A 20,405-nucleotide genomic window follows, 5' to 3' on the forward strand; every position below is an offset into this window, starting at 1 on the left:
AAGTTGCAAATGTTGCTTTCAGGTGGTTCCACAAACTAACTGATACACATGTGAAAGTATCTACATTTGGGCTGCATGGTGGTACAGTGGTTATCACAATGTTTTTCCAATCAAAATGTCATCACTTTGCACAAATGACCCCGTATCTAAGGAAATCTTAAAACATCTGTCCCCACAAAGATAGATTGACAGACACACAGACACACACTGAAGCCACCTATGCTGTACACCCCCCGACTTGACACACAAACACATACACACAAACACATACACACAAACACATACACACGTAAAAAAAAATGTGGACCCCTCCTACCCCTCCCCCGCCAGTAAGGCCTTTAAATAGAGCTCGTCTCTGGGTGTTAGGCCTCGGTGATCACTTCCCCGCTGCTCGTCTTCACAAGTTCTCCTCAACCCCAAGCCAAGGTAGATATCACACACACATCAAAGTTAGTTTCTGTTATTTTTCTTTAAGGTTTTATTTCATTGAGATGTACACGACAGACCAAAAAAAAACGACTTGACTATAATTTTAACCCCAAAGTAAACTTATTCATGTCTGCATGCTGCACATGTTCAGTTACTTCAGTGACAGCATGTGATGAGACAAAGTTCTCAAGATTCTCTCTTGAAAATGGTTTAGTCAGATCTAGTATCCCACACTTCTGTGTCTTCTATCTCAGCTGCAAAAAAATATTTTAAGTCAGTTAGTGTTGATAGTTTTTTCCGCTGCTTCGTGTTATGCACACGTGTTGCCTTTGCAAGAATATTTGCAAAACATTTTTCTCATGTAATATTTACTTTGTATAAAGTAGCATATAAAGCATAGTAGGATGAAAACAGTTGGCATCTGAGAAAGATGTGCCAGCAGCAACAGCATTTTGCTAGCATTAGCCTCACTAGCCTCTATACTCAAACTTACTTTACCTAAATAACTTCATAAACAGCTCGGGATATGTTCAGTTAAAAGGTGTAATAACGCTCATAGAATATTATGTAATAAATTGTAGTAGTAGTTTGTCAATGGCCTGATAGCTATACTGGAGATTCTCTTAACCTTTAAGGGTTTATCCTTTCAGGACAAAAAACGATGAATTTGATTGAAGTCTTTTCAGGGTTGCCCAGAGACCTGCAGCGCTGTCTAGTCTATTTTGTGCAGAATAAGGGCTTGTTAAACTGTCCAGCCTTCAATTATCTTCCATCATCATGCGGCTCATAGGACAGAAAAGGAGTCGTAAAATGTTATGTTTGATGTTTGATGTTATATGTGACCCTGAACCCTAATTAGACTGCAGAAACCTCACCCCCCAAAGCTGACAGGCATTTTTCCGCTCTCTCAGCCTGAAGTCCTGCCAGAGCCACCTGCCTTCAGCTCATATCGGCTTCACATGAACAGATACCAACAGGCAGTATAATTAGAAAGCCTCGCAGCCAATGCTTTGTCTGAGCCGGTGTCGTCTTTCAGTGAATGGTTTCTCTGTGCTGAGAGAGAAGAAAACACTGCCAGAAAAAAACTCAGAAGGCAGTTTTGATTTCACATTCGGCAAATTTGAAGTTTCTCTGATGAGGAGTAGCTTAAATAAAAAACATATGATCTCAGGGCGATACTGAGCTGCTGTCATCTACAATTATAAAGCCAAATGATGGACACATGTGGCATAAATTAAGGGGAACTTCAGAGAATAAGCACAGAGAGCCCTTTGCGACTTAAATAAGTTCTTAGACTTTAGGCTCATTTCCTCATTGACTTCTATCCTATCAGACTCTTATTTGCACCCAGTAATAGTAGTTGCACCCCTTGCTGGACATCAAAAAGAATGCAGTTGTTAGGTATTTTGGCATATATAGTCTTTGACCAAACCATCACGGAAAAATTCTGATATTTAATAATGTTTTTTAGATCTGTATGTGGATTTCATAAGGAAACCAGTAGGTTAAAAAAAAGGTACTAAATGGAGCCCTGGAGATTGTTCTACTTAAAAAAATGTACATCATCAGTGCAGAAGATTTGTGTCAATTTTAAACCCTAACTGTAATACAAACGCATTCTTAAGTCCTGACATCATTCATCTTCAGATTTTACTGTTAAATTGTGCTTTTTCCTCTTCTGTGTCGATTGTGTGTCCGTAGCCTTCTCTAAGCCGAAATGGAGCGTACCTTCATTGCTGTGAAGCCTGATGGCGTCCAGAGAGGACTGTGTGGTGAGATCATCAAGCGTTTCGAGACCAGAGGCTACAAACTGGTTGCTGCCAAATTCATCCAGGTAACCAAGAAGACTGCAAGATAACAGTTATTTAAACAGGACTTTGTTTTAGGAACTTAGAGGACTGAGCGAAGGGTTAATTACTCACATACACGCTAAGTTCTTCCTTTAAAAACCATAAAAAAAATTTAAAAAGTGACTTAAAGGTTCAGATGTATAGTAATAACATGTTAGATATAAAGCTACTTGTTTGCAGTAAATTTAGATAATTTTAAACTCATTTTAAAATGCCTCATAAACATTCCTCCCTTTCTGGTTTGCTTTCAAAGCACAAGTAAACTAGTCCACACAAAGATAGAAGTACAGGAGCACACTGAGTAGGTATTAGATTTGTGAGAGCAGATGACAGCTGCTGAGTTGTTGAAGGACTCTGGTATCACTATCAAACACTCAGTGATGTTATTCCCAGCTGTTGTGTTTGGCAGTGTTAATCCCCTCACTGGCTGTGTGAATGAATAAACTATGTACATTAAAGGATTAACTCAAACAGAGGTTCACCTTCATTAGAAATAACAAAAAAACTGGACTTAAAAATGAATAGTGCTTGCATCGTCACACAAAACAGAGACATAGAGTTGTGTATCATCTGCGTAGAGGTTGTAAATTATTCTTTTTAAGGATGAAACAACCTCTCGGCTGCCTGTAAGGAGAGAAAAATTATGGTAACTTATGTTAAGCTAGGCTCCGGCACTGCCCTGTACTGTGCTGAAATTAAACACAATAGAAGTTAAATATAGTTTAGTCTTCTCACTCTCAGAAAGAATGAACTGAAAGGGATTTCTTGAACTGCTGTTTAAAATTTGGGAAAGAATGAGGTCAAGCTAATCCAGTATTCAGTGCTTCATTAATTCACTCAGGTATAAGAACCTAAGAATGAAACTTCAGTGAACGTACTTACTTTGCACAGCTTTGTATTTGCATTAATATTTTATATTTTGTGTTGGTTTCAAGGCCTCTGAGGAACACATGAAGAACCACTACCTGGACCTGAAGGACATGCCTTTCTATGCTGGACTGTGCAAATACATGTCCTCTGGACCCGTCTTGGCCATGGTAACACACACATAAATAAGCATGAACACACAAGCCCACGCACACTACACAGTCATCCTGTACACCTCCGGCACTCTGTCAGATATCTTTCTCTTTTTATCTCTTTCCATTTAATCAACACCGTCTTCCCTTTTTTTTATCCGCGCTCGCTCGCCCAGCTGTCCTCGTGCTCTCTTCACACTCTCGTCGTGTTCAAGGTCTCTCTCCATTCATGGAGTCGAACACTGTCACATTCAGACTGCAAGGTCTTAACCTCTAAAAAGGACACTCACATGACACATCAGCTTGGACGTGTTAGAGATTCCTTTTAACCTTTTGTTCCACATCATTTCTTTGCATATGGATCTTGGAGAGGCTTTCAGATCCGTCCTCTGAAGTCAATGATTTTAAACTGGCTTGATTCATGCTAAGCCTACCAAACTATAGTCTATTCTTTACTTGGGACTTCAGCTATTAGGTTTATATCCATCGCCACCTCACATACTTGATTTAATTATGTGAAACTTTTACCAAGATCAATGTTACAGTTGGTAATTGCGCTAAACAATCTGGAAAGGATCACACCTTCCTGGTCACACGGGTAACCGGTGTTTAAATGTGTCCACAGGTGTGGGAGGGTGAAAGCATTGTGAAGATGTCCAGGATGATGCTGGGTGAGACCAACCCCGCTGACTCCAAGCCTGGTAGCATCCGTGGTGACCTGTGCATCAACATCGGCAGGTGAGCAGAGATAAACGAACATACTATATATATAAAATGTTTCTGATGGTGCAATGGCTTTCCATCATCCGTAGCAAGTTACAGTTTTCTGCAAGTTAACATTTTGCAGAATAAACTCACAAAATAAACTTTCTAAAAAACGTATATATCTAAGGTTATATTATTGCGTTAAAATATGAAAAGGTCCTTTTAAATGTATTTGTCAATTTACATTTCAAATATTGTGTTTATGTTTAAGCATGATTATCCATGCAACCATTCCTTCACTAACCTTTTTCCTCTGTTTTCTCAGGAACATCATCCACGGCAGTGACACCCTGGAGAATGCCAAGAAGGAGGTCGCACTGTGGTTCAAGGCAGAGGAGTTCGTCGCCTACGCTTCCTGCGCCCAGCCCTGGCTGTACGAGTAAACCTGCCAACCAAAAAGCAGTAAATGACCCCCAACTGGACCTCATCCACCCCACTGACCCCGCCCCCGTCCCACCTGTCGTCCCCGCAGTTGATCCTCTAACTTGGTCTTCATTCATCAATCCCAAACATGTAGCACTTGTCAATAAAGTCTAAATGTTAACAAAAACTTTCACACTTTCTGTATCCGTTTCATTTGAACGTTTTTAATATGTTCTGTTATCAGCCCGTAGTTTGCAGTAATGCTAGCAGCTATGTGACCTACAGGCTAACATGCAGAAATGTAGAAGCTGTAAAGTTTGCCCTGACTCTGTGTCACCACAGGGTCTAAAAAGTTAGGCCAATGCGATGCCATGTACAGTGTTGTACCTAAACGTTCAAATACTCACTCTGGAGACATGGATTATTGCTTCCAAAAGCGCAACCCTCGATACAGTACCTGTACCTGCAGTCGCAGCGTCTTTATCTGACAGAACAGTCAAGAGGGTTGTGAACTGTCATTTGTTTTAGACTATTGGCATGTAGATGCATAGAGGGTAACTTTCTTAAAATACATGAAGCTGTGTTTGCTTTGAGTTACAGCAGCTTCCTGTTTCATGGTTAGACATCAAATTCGGTGACCCGCCCTGGCCACGCCCTTTGAGTTTGGCACATGCTTTAGATAACTTTTCACTCTTAAGGTCTTTTCTATATAAGGACCACATTTCAGGAGGATCAGATTAGCCCCCAAAAGCAAAAATCTACCACAACCGCTGGCAACTGTACTAAAAACGAAAAAGATCGAGAATATTTGCAATCGGCAAGAATGTGGAGAACATTTACAGGGAAAGAACAGAAAGCGCTTTTTTTTTCTCATAACTTTTTATTGCATAAAAATGTAAAGTGAGTCATCTAAATGTAATAATTTCTTCACAATCATGCTGCCAAAAATTGCACAATGTTTTACAAAAGTTCCATGAAAGTTAACATAAGTACATTACATTTCTTTTGTCATACACTTCCAGTATAGATTGTTTTTTTGTATCATACATAGACTTTAAAAAAACATTTGTCTTTTTTAATAAGAGCTCAGTAAACTTCATGTTCACAGCACGGACATGTGGACCAAGTGGACATTAACAGACACAGAGAGATTCAAATTCGAAATTGTTTATCCAATGCCACGTGTATTTAAAGAATAAATCAATCAAACTTGACCGTCTCTGCAAACTTTAGCTTAGTGAAGGTTCTTTTTTCTGGTTTTCTTTTCGTCGGCTCTGTTTTGCAGGATTTGAAGGCTACATGTGAAGTACTGCAAAGTCTACATTTACATTTACAACAAGTAAGCACAAGACAGAGGCTTGATTATTTGCCTGTTTTAAAAAAAAGAGCGTCAAAAGAAGACAAAATAAAAAAAAAGTGCTGCCGATGTCTAACAGCCGTAGAGCTTGAGAGTCGCAATGGTTGCTCGTAATTCTTCAGGTTCAAGAATCAGCCGGGAGAGACTCAATACTCGATAATCATGACTCAAATTCGTTTTGTAATTTAAGAGGACAAAATGCTGGTTTGGCACAAATCAATCAAATCAGGACTCAAATGAAGCCTAAATTATAGTCAAGCTAATCAGGTAAAAAAACTGATGCTTTAAATTCAGCCTTGAATGAGATGCAAAAATGTCTTCTCACACCTCGCTTTGAAACAATACGTATTCTTTACCTATCTTCTTTACTTCCACCCTGTCTAAACGCCTCTCTTCTTCAGCTACTGATGTCAAACAAAAGAAGCCAACAGCCGATAGCGCCCTCTGCTGATGAAAAAGAGTGTCCTAATATATTTTTTGTCTCATCGATTTGAATTTTCCCTTACTTGTATTTATTTTTAATTGTATCGCGAGGTATTCCCAAATGCGTACACTTTCATATCTAATAAACTCCTTATAGTGAACATATGTTTTCAGTTATGGCCCGTGCTAACTTGAGATTACAAGTTTAAAAACTGAAAAGCAACCACAGCTGGTCTCGTTCTCCAGACTCTTAAAAAAAACGTATTTTGAAAATACTGCCACATCGGTAAGTCACTGTACACCCAACAGAAAACCTATGAAAACCACTGAGTCCTTGTTCCTATGCTTAACATACTAATACAACTTCACAAACTGACAAAGAGGATCATAGAATAGGGGAGAATTGAAATCAATCACTCCAATGACAGCGCTCACTATTCCTTAAACTGAGCGGGTTTAAACCTTAAACACAATTTTTTTTTCATAAACAAAAATCTTTGTCCAAAATACAACTTCTTCACCAGAGACACAAACAATCTGTCAAAATAATCCCATCAAATTGTATCAAATGTGATTCATGAATAGATAGCACCATGATACAAAAAAGACTTTGAGACATTCACGTACAAAAAGACGACAAGCACAGACAGACGACATACACACAGTACAGTAGTGCGTGTAACAAGAACTACAGCTAGTAGATTAGTGTGCAAACTGCTTAGACTGATGCATGCACACACACTCTTGACTTTAAACACACACACACACACACATACACACACACACAAGTCCTTTTTGTTATACACTTTGAGCCCTATAACACTTTAGTTGTGCGTTTTTGTCATTACTTTTTTTGTGTTGGAAATGCAACTAAAAAAAAGTGTAATACTATGAAGGCCTTAAACACATGCTTGGATTTTGTGGGATCCAAAGACTGAATAAAAATATGGACAACAGGACAGTTCCCCAAAAGAGAAGCCAAAACATTTAAAGCTCCCCCCGTGTGACGGGCTGCAGTATAGGTCATAAGCTCCGCCTCTCTTTCCCCGTTAATTTTTACGTGGTTGAGTTGATGTTATAGCCTACGATCTACTGGAACTTCCTTAGTTTCTTTCAAAATAAAAGCAGGTTTGAATCAAGAACAGGAAGTAAAGCACCCTTTGCTTAAGACAGTACAAAAATGGATAATAAAAGCATAACAAAAAACAGATTAGAAATGCAATATAATGACATTTCAAACATTCAATCAAAAAAAGTCAGTGACTAATTACAATTAGAAATTGAACTCGTTTGACAGCCCTAATTTTCACACATTAGCATCATTAAGCTGCTCTGACAATTTCTTCTCTCAAGTGGAATTTGCCACAATGAGCCCTTAAATTATGTTTAATGTCCATCGAGTCCATGATGGGTAATAAAACTATTTGTCTGCCGGAGCCAAGAAATCGAACTGAAACAAAACATTCCATCATGAGTACATACCGGCTCGTACGCTGGTTTCTTTTAGCTAAACAGTTTCTGGAGAACCTACTCGCAGAGCAGAATTGTAATATGTCCGCCAAGTGTAACAGGCTGACAATAATCATCTTCACATGTATTGTCAATAGCATACGTTAACATATAGTTCTGGCATGTGTAAAGACTGCTCTAACATAAAGAAATGATGCTATACAAAGGTCATAAAGATTTGTTTCCTGTTGTGAATGTAGTGATGAATAACTAAAATGTTTTATGTATGATACTATTGTTGTAGTGGTATATTTTTTAAACACATATTTAGTTTAGTTTCTGTATAAATCTGTGGATTGATACATTACATTTGTAAAGGTTATTTTTGTATCTCTTTTTTAAAATGTTTTGATCCTCATTACTTAAGTTTTTTCTAATACAATAAACTCTTAAGTGTTTTTTTTTTAAATAATCTGTGATATTTTTGTTAGATTCATTAGATCGTCAAGTAACAAACTCTTTTATTGAGGTATCAAGAAGTCACATTTGTGATTTATCAACAGAAGTTTGTTATTTATATACCAACACCCTGCAATGGATGCATTTTTAAAGCAGCTGATAAGAGAAAAAAAACATAGCTCCTAGCTCTGGTCAGAGATTAAAGTAACTATTAAAATGTAATCATAATTCCTGACTTAAAACAAATTGTACTACTTTTAAGTTTAATGTTAAAGGTCACATATTATTCTAATTTTCAACAACTTTAAATAAGTTTCAGAGCTCCCAAAAACATGTCTGTGAAGTGTCTTGTTCTAAATCCACTCTGATCCTTATTTGATCATGTCTATAAACCCCTCTATTTCAGCCCTGCTCACAAAAGGCTGTTTCTGTGTCTGTACCTTTAAATGTAAATGAGCTGTGTCTGACCACGCCCCCTCTCCGGAAGGGCTTGGGCGTGCTCTGGCTTTCTCGCTCCCTGTCCTATTATTTATGGTGAGAAGGCAGACTCAGAGGGCAGAACAAACACCTAGCTGTGGGAGTGTCACCCACCTGGGGGAGGGGTTACTGCCCTTTGTGATGTCACAAAGGGAAAATCTCCAAACGGCCTGTTTGAGCACACATTTTCTGAAAAGTGGAGCAGGCAAAAGACGAGGGGGATGGACTTTTCTCATAATTTGGGGGTTTGTAGACAAACTGAGGACACATTTAAGTGTTAAAAAAAACATAGTAAACTGTATTTTGCATAATATGTGACCTTTAAGACATGAATCTTAGATTTATTTGAGAACTTTGACATTTTGTCTTAAGTGGTAAAATCAAGAGTATAAAGGCGTCAAATTATTTGACATTGCTCAGGAACTCAACAACTGAATTGGCACCAATGTTAAAACCTCTAAACGTTATGATCAGATGCACAGTAGATAAATCTCTTATTGCAATATTTGGGATATTTATTTATTGCAGCTACTCTTAACTTTAAGAGGTGAGGTGATTTTCAGAAAAAAAAAAGTGTTTTTTTTACACTTAAGAGTATTTTATGTTGATAAGAATTTTGATAAAACACCTTCAACCAAACCTCACTCACTTTTGGCTCGTTTTATACATTTCCACTAAATGACATTTGAAAGTAAAGGAACAATACTGTATATTATTATTATTACTGTAGAAGACAGATGGTCTTATATCTGCAGAAACTGGCCTTCTGAATACAATTAAGGATTTGAAAAACTAAACCAGTTTGACTGCTGTGGCTCCTATAGGCTGGTTTCTTGTTTCATTCTGATAACTCTTCAGAATCAAAACGTCAACACACACGGCCAAACACACAAACACACCCAAGTTTTTTTAAATCACTGCTAATCTCAACATGACATTACACAGCATCCAGTATTATTATTATTACGTCAAGAGTTCTGACCCTTGAACACAACATCAACATATACAAACAACAAAGAAATGTATGTTAAAAAACGTTATATAAAAGTTTTCTTTTCTCCTTATTTTTGTTTTTCAGTGGAACTCTTCTCTCTTTCTGTTCTTTCTTTTTTTGCCCTTTTTAAATCAGAAGAGATTTTAGTGATACTTCAGGTAGCACTACAGCTTTTACAACATGTCAGTGAAATGTGTGAAAGGTGTTTTATTCTTGGGAAAGTCCAGGAAGGATATGAGAGAAAGTTTGGAAAAATAAAGAATGAAACCCGGTCAGACCAACACCACATTTATGCTTAAAATAATTCAGTTCATACTAAATAACAGAGATTTATGCATAAATATGTATAATAAAAGCTGCCTAATGTACATACTAGCTAGCTAGCTGACTTATTGTGGCAAGCTGGTGCTAGCATGTTTTTTAGCAAGAATATGGGCCTGAATAAACAGATTAAAAATAGCTGAGTCGTAAGAAATAAATATAATGTTTGTTATATAATATTTTGAGTGAAGGTACATCATGCAGAGAAGAATTAAGCTAGTTAAGCTTTAGTCAGACTCCTTTACATAGCTCTAATCTTTGCCCTTTCAATGCAACTGTTTTGGTTAATCAGGTTTTTGACGTTTTAGCCGCTGAACTAGCTAGCTAGAACTGGCGGTCAGTAGCAGCTAGCTTTATATGTTTCTGTGGCTGACTTTTAAAACGGAAGTAGCAAACGATGTATAAAGACAAATAAGGTGGGAAATGTTCAACAACTGTCAAAAAACCTAGACTAGTTTGTCACATGCTAACTGGCAGGTAGTAGCATGCTAGCGGTATACCGTGGTTGACTTTTACACATAGTTTATTAATACCTAACTCTGTTGCAGTGGATGTACCCCATGAAGAAACATCTTCAATAATTCAATATAATTTGTCTGGAGTCAAATCCTAAATAAGCAGAAGGTACCAGATTTCTAACTGACAGTTAGCTACCAGCTAGCTTGGTGGGCTAGCATGCCCGACTAGCGCAGCCAGCTATCTCTTTTCAGGGCTGTATCCAGGACAGGAGTAATACTTATTTTCTTATTGAAAATCTGAAATCTTTAAATGATTGTTCATAAGGGGTTAGTTCAGATAAAATCTTTCATTTGGGATATAATGAGTCTAAAAGCTTGATTTCTTTAATTTTAGAAACAACCCTCACTTCATCATCAAGCTTTCAAAACTTCATGGGAGTTAATTTATGAGTGAATAAATGGATCTGTTCCACTTCCTGGTCTGACCGGGCACAGAGATGAATACTGAGGAGGAGAAAGAAATGGATTTAGAATTGAAGGAGGGCTAAATTTAGGGTTTTGATGGATAGAGTGAGAGATAAAGGGATGGATTAGGCCTACTGGTCCTGGTTGTTAAATAATTCTCCAGAAGATCCGTTGGTTTCTGTTTCAGTCCTCTCTGAAGAAAACTCTGATCCCTCCACGTTCTCCTCTTTAATCTGAGAACCTGCAGAGACAAAGAGGACGTTTAGGAGGACATCGCAGGGTTAAACTTAAAGGCTTTGAATAATGAATGTAAACCTGCAAGTAACAAAAGCTGTCAGATATATAGGGAAGGTGTAAATATGTAAGTGAAGTACAAACACAGCAAATCTGTATTTATGATCAGTACTTCAGTTTTACTTTTGTCCATTACAAATCTAATTGAATTGTCTAAAAGTGATTTTTTTTTAAAATCATTAGCAATACCTTGCCTTTAAGAGGCTTGATGCAACAAATCATAGTGGCATTTTTGCATTAACATTTTTTCTCAGTTATCAAGAGATAATTTTTTCTATCGGATGTTTAGTAATAATTAATAAAAAAAAAATATTAAAGACAAAATAAACAATTGAAAATTAAATTTCGAAGTGCAAATTAATGTGGAAATGTTATTTTTGTTACTGATACTACAGTTTGCAAAATGATTACATGTATAATTACGCAATCATTTCACTTAACTTAAAACATAAGGAACTTGTACCAGGGGCGCCGGATAGTCTAGCGGTTATATCGCACACCCCGTTCACTGATACTGAAGCTCTCAAGGCGAGCTGAACGGCATGAACTTTGCTGCATGTCATTCCCCACTCTCTTCCGTTTCATGGGGACGGTAAGATGTGTACGTGTGTGTGTGTGTACCTGGCCCCCCCTCAGTGTTGGGGCTGCTCTGGGGGTCCACAGAGGGGGGCTGGGCTGCTGAGGCTGGAGTTGGGGGTGATGGGTAATTAGGCGGAGTCTCATTCTCGTCTCCTGAAAGGCTCCTGGGGACGCCCGTTACCACGGCGCCTGAGAGACTGACGGGTCGCTTAGCTATGGGTAACTTCCTCTCTGAGAAAACAGAGTCAGACAGGAAGGAAATCACTTTTTGAAGGACCATCTGTGATGATTTGCGAACCTAAAAGTATCAGTTGTAAAATAAATCTTTAAATGCTGTTGAGTTCTCGAGACATACTTTTCTTCTGTCCTCTGTACTGCTGAGATTTCTTCCTCTGTTTGGATGCTGCTGACTGAAGATCTCTTGAGCCTGAAACACATTTTTTTTTTATTGTCAACACGTTCTTCAAACCAGCTGACGGGACAGGATCTTAAATTGTATTTTCAGTTCAGTACTGACCTGCGTTGACGGCGGGTGGCTGCAGCTGGTACCCGGTCAGCTGACACCAGCCCACAGGGTACAGGTCAGGTGACTCACAGTCCACCCACTGATCGTACTCGTCCTCCCAGCCGTCGAAGTGTATCCGTAGCAACCGGTGTACGATGCGGGTCACCGTGGCAACGCAGACCAACCTGGGCTCCATGAGGTCCACGGCCTCCAGCTTCATCCCAGGACGGAAACCGTGATTAGGAACATCCTGACCACGGAAACACAGAACAGAGTTCATTCATATTGAAGAAGAAGGAAACATGTTACAGTACATTTAAAATGTCCAGTGGTTAGTTATGCAACATTCGTATAAAACAGTTACAATGCAAACAAAGCCTGAAGATAGATCGGTTCATCGTATTTTATTATGAGACAGAGCAAGCTGATGTTACATTGCTTAAAATGTTTAAAGTGAGAATTCTAAATATGTGTAAAATAAGAAAAAAGCTTCAGTGTCAATATGAAATTATTTAGCGCTGTCAGACGATTACATTTTTTCATCGCGATTAATCGCATTTTGTCATTATTTTGCATTTAAAAATAAATAGATTGTTAAACTTTTATTGAGAGTACTTTCTGTTTGAATTCACCCCTGCTTTTATTTTGAAATAAAGTAAGGACTGAAGAGTACGACATTCACTTCACCGTGGAAAAAAAGGAACTTGTAACGGATCAGAAATTAAATAAAAACAGCTCAAAGGAACAGTAACAAAATGAAATGTTTGACGTCATGAGGAGGATATTATTTTAGATTCATCAGCTGAGTTGAGCTGCCGTTTGTTCTCTGACCTTGTTGAAGAGGGTGACGGGAGCAGCCACAGATTTCGTCTCCTTCAGATACTCGAACCACCTGAAGGGAAGAGTGCTGTAACCTGACGGACACAAAAACAAGACAAGAAGAACAAGAGGAGTGATATATACATGCTGTTTTTCTATTAAAAAAATGCATCACTGTAGGATAATGTAAGCACATGTTTGCTTCATTCATTAATTTCTCTAAATATGTGTATATGCAGATTTACCTCTAGGAGGCGTCAGCTCGATGTTGTTGATCTCACAGAAGCCAGCGGGGAAGATGGAAGGAGAGGTGGAGTGATAACAGAACCAGTCTGACCCATCAGCTGCCTCGGAGCCATCGATCCCGATCATCAGATATCCGTCTGCTAGGACCTGATGAAGAGAGGGTATAGGTGGTTTATGGACCGAGTTTGGATCTGGTTCACGGCACTACTCGACTAGTCTGGAGTAAAATGTGCGTTTAATCAACAGAGAAACTAGTTGTTAGGATCACCGCTATTTACCTTCCTCACTGTCGCCACACAGATGGCAGAAAGGTTGAGAGGGTCGATGGCCTCCAACTTCATCCCGTCTTCAAACCAGGAGCCGCTCTGGTCCACCTCCTTGACCTGCACAGGTACATGCAGTACTTGACTCATTTGTAATCAAACAAAATGTGGCAGATAAAAGGGTCAACATTTGAGTTGATGTGAAATAAAAAGCCAGGCGTTGTACTGGCTGGGTAACAAACAGACAGACTGACTGATGGACATGTTTATTTACATTCTCACCTTTGCAAACAGCTGTCCAGGAGCGTCCATTAAACTGCCGAGCTTCTTGGAAACATCTGGAAATACACAAAGCTTTTCCTTAAAACAGAGCATCTTATTATCCAATGTTTTTTTTACAATTCTACAATTCACTTCGCAGACGCTTTTATCCAAAGCGACGAAATTAAAGGTTTTCTGGTGCACAAATGTCACAGGTCTGTACGATATTCATTTTGAACCTGGCTGCTAACATGTATATTTGTGCAGTATATTTGGACATTTTAGCACGGGGCTCTTTAACGATTGACTCACTTTTGGAGCCAGCCTCAAGTGGACACTCGAGGAACTGCAGTTTTTTCTGCACTTTTACTTTGGCTTCGTTTATCAGCTCTGGAAGTTGCTGCTCGTTCTTGATATATGCGTTTGTGAAGATGTACAACGTAGATTGTCGTAAACTGTTTTTTTTTTTTTTTAGGAGCAACACAAACACACAAAGATTAGAGATATTTATCTTCAGCGGTCTGATCAAAACACAGAGATGTCGGCTGCTCTGATTTCATTCGTCTGCAGACCGTGCAAGTTTCAATCCCTTTCAAACTGCCGATCTGAATCTTCAGTCAGAATGAAAAACGTGTGCATGTCACTGCATCTAGTGGTGATCTGTTAGAGCTCATTACACGTCAGAAACTTGAACCCACCGGACCGCTTGAATCGGTGTCCGATGGATCGGGACCAGCCTATGTTGTGGATCAGAGGACTGTACATGTGGCACCAGAAGTCGTCGGTCCCGTCTTCACACTCCTCGTACACCAGGCGGAGACGACCGCCAATCACCTGCAACACAAACAAACACACACAAAGCAATAAAAACACAAAATCATAAGACATTTGCACTCTTCTCTGTCCGAGTCTCACCTGTTCCACTAAAGCGACCCGCGTCCTGCACAGGTGAGTTTTATCCACCACCTCCACCCTCATCTGCTTCTTAAAGGGGACCTGCATGCTCTCCTGCACCTGATGATGATGAGGATGAGGAGGAACATTGTTTGAAGGTTCAGACTTAAGAGTTAAAACACGGAGTGGATTTCATGATTCAGGGACCTCACAAGTAGACAAATGTAGAAATGTGTGTCTGACCTTGGAAGCGAAGTCTGGCGGCAGCGTTTTGGATCCCGTCAGTCTTTTGACCAGAAACGTCTTCCAGTTTGTGAATCTGTGCAGAATGGCTGTGTACATACACACACACACACACACACACACACACGCACACATTACAACATAAATATCAGTTGTTTCAACCCTTTTCCTTAGAGCCCCCTCGACTTGTTTCAAAGAGAAGCTGATCCTCTCAAGGACCCACACGGGGGAAAAAAGTGTCAAAGATTAACATCAATTTTAATCGTATACATTGATAAAAGACCTACACACACTCGTTCTTACCAGAAGACCTTTGTGTAAACTACCCAGCTGCTGGCTTTAAAGACAATGAGAATCTATTTGTCGTTAAAATATCAAAGATTACATTGCAGCCATCGCGGCCTGTTTCACTCCTGCAGGCTGAAGAAAACTACTTTGTATACTTCAGTCATTTAGACCTCATAATATGTAGGAGGTTTGAAATACTAGTCTTAACCTTCATATTGAGTTCATTTCATTCTAGCAGCCGGATGCTGCTCTAGTGTGACTCTACATGTTGCTTATTTTGTGTCTCTTACTCTGGGGGGGGACCAGAGGTTTGCCCCCTGCAGCACACCAGCCCACAGGGTGGATGTCCGGCACACACAGGTTCAACCAGAAGTCTCTGGTGGAGTCGCTGTCGAATCCCTCGTACCGCAGCAAAGCTTTAAAACCTGCACATACACACACCCACATCGTCATCACTTTGGAGAAGGTTTATCTGCTAAAATTCTCCAGTAAGAAGTCCAAAGGCTAGCACAGATAACAAAACCTCAAAACTTGCTAAAAGTGTGTGTGTGTGTGTGTGTGTGTGTGTGTGTGTGTGTGTGTGTGTGTGTACCAGCCAGTTTGATGATTCCAGCAATCCAGTAAACCTTCAACGGCAGACCGCTGTCAGTGTTTGGGACTTCAATCCGCACGCCTTCACTGATGCCGCCCCACGACGTCCCCATGGGAACCTGAGCACAGACCAGCATGACAGTAAGTGACAGACAATCACAGTTTAGTTTTTTTATTTCTTCCTCTCTGCTCTTTTCATTTGGTGACTTTTGTCCTTACAAAGACCTCCACCAAACAAACTGAATACAAAGAAAGACACCCCCCCCCTCCTCCTCCTCCACTAAAACCAGTTTGTGTTTTTAAGTGAGTTAAAAGTAATCTTGTAAAAAAAGAAAAATGTTAAACAAGCCTGGAGTTTGAGTGTGTTTGTGTGATTGTGTGTACAGTATGTGTGCGATGCACCCACATGTTTGAAGCAGTTAACTGGTGCTCCCATCACGTCTCCGTCTCCCAGGTAACGACCCCAGTTGAACATGTCCAGAGTGACTGCAGACACACAACAAACGAACTGAAACACACTTATAACATTAATAATGGGGTTAACAGACTCTGCAGAGAGGACTGCCTGTGTCCACAGAAAGCAGGCTCACCGCTCTTCTTGACTCCGCCCTGATGGTGAGTCTGATGCTGAGCGTACGCAGCCAGTTTACTCATCAGAGGCTGTTTCTGCAGAACTTTGGCCTTCTTAGTGGGAGGCTTCCCCTTAAAGACACAAAGAGAGAAAGACGAGTCAGACTTCCCTTCTAAGACGACAAAAAAAAAAAACCTGTTCCATTTTGTTTATAGTCAAGTGTTCGGGTACCTGAAGTCGGGCGAGGATGCTGGCCTTCTTGGAGTTGGAAGAGAAACTTCTGGAACAGGAGACGCTGCAGAAACGTTTGGTTTTACTGTAGAAAGCATCTCTGACCCCCACCATGCCACACATCTCACAGGTCGCTGAGAAGAGCAGAAAGACAGGAAAAACGTGATCAATCAAATCGGATCCCACAGAGATAGGAGGGTTTTTTTGGGGGGGGGGGGGGGGAACTAAAACACAAACAGGCTAACTGATTGAGGCAGCAGTAGAGCAGCAACTCCAGTACTCTGTGAATTAACATCAGGGTTTTTGTCAACGGGGTCTGGTGGTTCTGAGGAGGGTTATGTAACAGCTGTTAAAAAGTATTATCCTCTTCAGCAAAAAAAAGTTCAATCTCTTAAAGGATCCTTTCTATTTTCAGCAGCAGATTAATCCACATAGAAAAGCCGATAATTTTAGAGTTGAATTAGGATCTTCTGCTGAAGTATAGAGCTATACTAGGCAGAAAGAAAGTGCTTCATGACAAGAAAAAAAGCACCAGAGTATGATCAATTAAATGTACCGGTGATTAAAAGTACTTCTTCTTTCAAAGTAAAGCAAACGTATGACCGATATTTACATGTCACATATTATTCTAAATACACTTAAACATGTTTCTCTATCAATAACATGTGTCTCTAGTCTGTCTACAAACCCGCCAATTATGAGAAAAGTCCATCCTCTCCCTGTTTTACCTGCTCCACTTTTCAGAAAATGTGTGCTCAAACAGGCTGTTTTGAGGATTTCCCTTTGTGACATCACAAAGGGCAGTAGCCCCTCCCCCAGGTGGGTGACACTCCCACAGCTAGGTGTTTGTTCTGCCCTCTGAGTCTGAGTCTGTAAACAACAGGACATGTAGCGAGAAAGCCCGAGTCACCCAAGCCCTTCCAGAGAGGGGGCGTGGTCAGACACAGCTCATTTACATATTTAAAGGTACAGACACAGAAACAGCCTGTTCTGAGCAGGGCTGAAATAGAGGGGTTTATAGGCATGATCAAATACAGGATCAGAGTGGATTTAGAACAAGAAACTTCACACACATGTTTTAAGGGAGCTCTGAGACTTCTTTAAAGTTGCTTAAAAGGAAGATAATATGTGACCTTTAAATGATAATTTGTAAAACAATGATTAATAAAAATACATGCAGTGTAATAAAAAATGTAAATATTTCCTCTGTTGTATAGTACAGTAAAAGTAGAGTGGTATGAAGTACCTTTACTACCTTTTTCCTTACTCCTTATGCTTTAATTATTTTTTATTTATGTTGTTCTAAGCTACTAAATATGTCAGCTGTCATATCAAATGTATATATAATCACAGTAGAGATGATAGTGCTTTTGTGGGGGACTATTTTCAGTAGAGGATGAATTTAGGAAGCATTTGTGGCAGCAGGACGGTTTGTGTGAGACTGATGGAAAACAAACTTCAGCATGTGTGATGATAATGATTAAGGAACGGCTGTGAGGCTCATTGAGGAGTATAAAAAGAAAAGAAAGAAAACATTTCATCAGGCTAAGACTGACCCATGCCAGCCTTTCCGTCAGGGTATGTGTACACCTGTCCGTTTGTCTTAATGAGGGTCAGGGAGGAGTTGGAGGAGGAGGTGAGGTGAGTCCCCCCTCCTCCCCCTATTCCGTAATCTTCATCCTCGCTGTCCTCGGGGCTGGAGCCTCCGCTGCCCCCGCTGGACTCGGAGCTGCAGCTGCTGCGGTCCTCCTCCAGACCGTCCAGCAGTCCGAAGGAGTCACAGCGCTTCCTGGACGGACGCTCCACCTGCAGGCAGGAGGAGACGCAGATAGAGAGGGGATGCAAACAGAAAGGAGACAAAGACATTTGAAAGCAGGGACAGAGAGGAGACAGAGACAGAGTCGGAGAGGAGACACAGAAAGAAAGGAAACAAACAAGCGCCCAACACCAAAAGATATTAGGTTTTCAGATGAAAAATAAAACAGCAACTCTGAAACTTTAACAGGAACATGTGTCATTTTTATTTATTTTATTTCATTTACATAATCCAAATCAATTATTATACTTTTCAATTATTATATTATAAATCCCTTGTTCAAGAAAAAAATCAAAAATAGGTAAAAGGCTAATACTTGTGATTAATTACACCAGGGATGGGCAACTTAGGTCACAGCGAGGGGCCACATTTGTTTAATTCTCACTGCCAGGTGGCCAAATTGTAGGATACAAAAATGATTACAGTCAATTATGTCTCAAATTTAACTCAACATATACCAGTGATCAAATATTATTGTGGACATATTTCAAGTTTTCATGATTTCATGGCAGATTTTGTCATGTTTCCAATTAATTGATATGTAAAAATTGACCCGAGGGCCACCGTTGAGGGTTGATGGGGGCCACATGTGGGCCCAGGACCGCCAGTTGCCCACCCCTGAATTACACCTTCACACACACATCTGTTGCATCCAGAGGTTTCCACTGTGAGTGAGTTTGCAGCTGTGACCTCCTGCACCACTGCAGTGCGGTGTGTGTGTGTGTGTGTGTGTGTGTGTGTGTGTGTGTGTGTGTGTGTGTGTGTGTGTGTGTGTGTGTGTGTGTGTGTGTGTGTGTGTGTGTGTGTGTGTGTGACAAACAAAGAGCCAGATCTGGCGGCTGTGGCAAAGCGAGAGCACTTGACTGGATAAGAAACCAAACGACCTCCACAATTATGTCATTTTTGACATTTCTTTTATTAATGACACCAAAGATGGGTGTCACTTTTAATTACCCAGGGCTGGTTTAAACCCGGGTTAAACCCTTACGATCGGCGTCTATAAAATGCACGTACGACGCAGATTGCAAATGAAATCGCTTGTTTTCTAATTGATTCACCTTCATAGTGAAGTGGACGAAGCGGGAAAATAGCAATGCGATAATAAAAAGGAAATTCACCTTAAAAAATAGGAAATTGGTAAAGGACACCTATGCCGAACAACAGATACTTAAGCCTAGTTTACTCGAAATAAATTGCTGATCAGTAATCAAGGTGCCTTTTTTTTTGCACGAGATAAATCTAATATTGCATGACATTTCAATGCAGGTTTGGCAGGTGAATAACAGACAATACAATTATAAAAGGCTATGTTTTGACAAAAAATAATACATACTTAGCGCAGAATATATATGACGAATGAAAGAGTGTATAGAGCTCCTACATTAAATTGTATAATTATAAGTCCATGTGGTATATATTCATATTAGAGACCTGGGGAACTGTAAAATACTGCGTTTTTTAAAGGAGTTTTTGACTTGACTTCTCAGCCTTGAACACCGCTATCACAACCATAACAAAGAGGGGGGGTTTCCAGTCGGAGAGACACAAGCCTAAGAACTTACCAGGTCTCTCGGGTTCTCCATAAGGCTGGGCCGCGGAGGGTCACACTCACTCAAACACGAAAACACTTAAATATAACCATTAAAAGCCAGAGCCAGACATATCTACAAAAATATCCCCTTTCGAGTGCGCAGGCGCAGGGACCGCGGCTGCTGGTCTCTGATTGGCTGTCGCCTCTGCTTCGTGTGTGGAGTTCAGATAAGGTGGGCTTTCCTGCTAGTGACCTCTGCTGGACAGAATATGAATATCAGTTTTACCTGAACACAAAAATATAAATCATATACTAACATTACATTAGATTTATTGTATGCACTCCCAGCTGCATTTTCCTAATTAATAAATAAACATTGTGTATTTAAAAACTAAAGAATGTTAAAGTACTATAGATTTCTTAATGAACCTTGGTATTGACTGA

General features: G+C 39.9%; 2 protein-coding genes across 2 annotated transcripts; one reads left to right on the plus strand and one right to left on the minus strand.

The window, feature by feature from the left end:
- Nucleotides 1-298: 298 nt before the first annotated feature.
- On the plus strand, nt 299-4,613 carry LOC132995487 (nucleoside diphosphate kinase B-like). The gene is made up of 5 exons (XM_061065483.1): nt 299-426; nt 2,131-2,263; nt 3,215-3,316; nt 3,924-4,036; nt 4,329-4,613. The coding sequence occupies exons 2-5, from the start codon at nt 2,147-2,149 to the stop codon at nt 4,444-4,446; spliced, it is 450 nt and encodes a 149-aa protein (XP_060921466.1). The 5' UTR covers nt 299-426; nt 2,131-2,146; the 3' UTR covers nt 4,447-4,613.
- On the minus strand, nt 4,370-20,134 carry LOC132995486 (MBT domain-containing protein 1-like). Its single transcript, XM_061065482.1, has 18 exons — nt 19,993-20,134; nt 18,171-18,420; nt 16,615-16,748; nt 16,403-16,514; nt 16,219-16,298; nt 15,814-15,931; nt 15,512-15,646; nt 14,934-15,022; nt 14,712-14,810; nt 14,495-14,630; nt 13,818-13,873; nt 13,551-13,655; nt 13,272-13,419; nt 13,039-13,121; nt 12,220-12,457; nt 12,058-12,129; nt 11,745-11,933; nt 4,370-11,070 (listed from the first exon to the last, which is right to left on the minus strand). The coding sequence occupies exons 1-18, from the start codon at nt 20,011-20,013 to the stop codon at nt 10,961-10,963; spliced, it is 2,175 nt and encodes a 724-aa protein (XP_060921465.1). The 5' UTR covers nt 20,014-20,134; the 3' UTR covers nt 4,370-10,960.
- Nucleotides 20,135-20,405: the final 271 nt, after the last annotated feature.

The sequence above is a fragment of the Labrus mixtus genome, chromosome 20 (genome assembly GCF_963584025.1).
Source record: "Labrus mixtus chromosome 20, fLabMix1.1, whole genome shotgun sequence".
Classification (NCBI taxonomy): Eukaryota; Metazoa; Chordata; class Actinopteri; order Labriformes; family Labridae; genus Labrus; species Labrus mixtus.

Excerpts from the sequence above, each read along its gene's own strand:
- LOC132995487 (XM_061065483.1), top strand. The coding sequence starts at position 2,147 with ATGGAGCGTACCTTCATTGCTGTGAAGCCTGATGGCGTCCAGAGAGGA. Across the intron at positions 2,264-3,214 it reads TTGCTGCCAAATTCATCCAG|GCCTCTGAGGAACACATGAA; the intron begins GTAACCAAGAAG and ends GTTGGTTTCAAG. Across the intron at positions 3,317-3,923 it reads CTGGACCCGTCTTGGCCATG|GTGTGGGAGGGTGAAAGCAT; the intron begins GTAACACACACA and ends ATGTGTCCACAG.
- LOC132995486 (XM_061065482.1), bottom strand. The coding sequence starts at position 20,013 with ATGGAGAACCCGAGAGACCTG. Across the intron at positions 11,934-12,057 it reads GTACAGAGGACAGAAGAAAA|AGAGGAAGTTACCCATAGCT; the intron begins GTATGTCTCGAG and ends CTGTTTTCTCAG. Across the intron at positions 11,071-11,744 it reads CAACACTGAGGGGGGGCCAG|GTTCTCAGATTAAAGAGGAG; the intron begins GTACACACACAC and ends TTGTCTCTGCAG.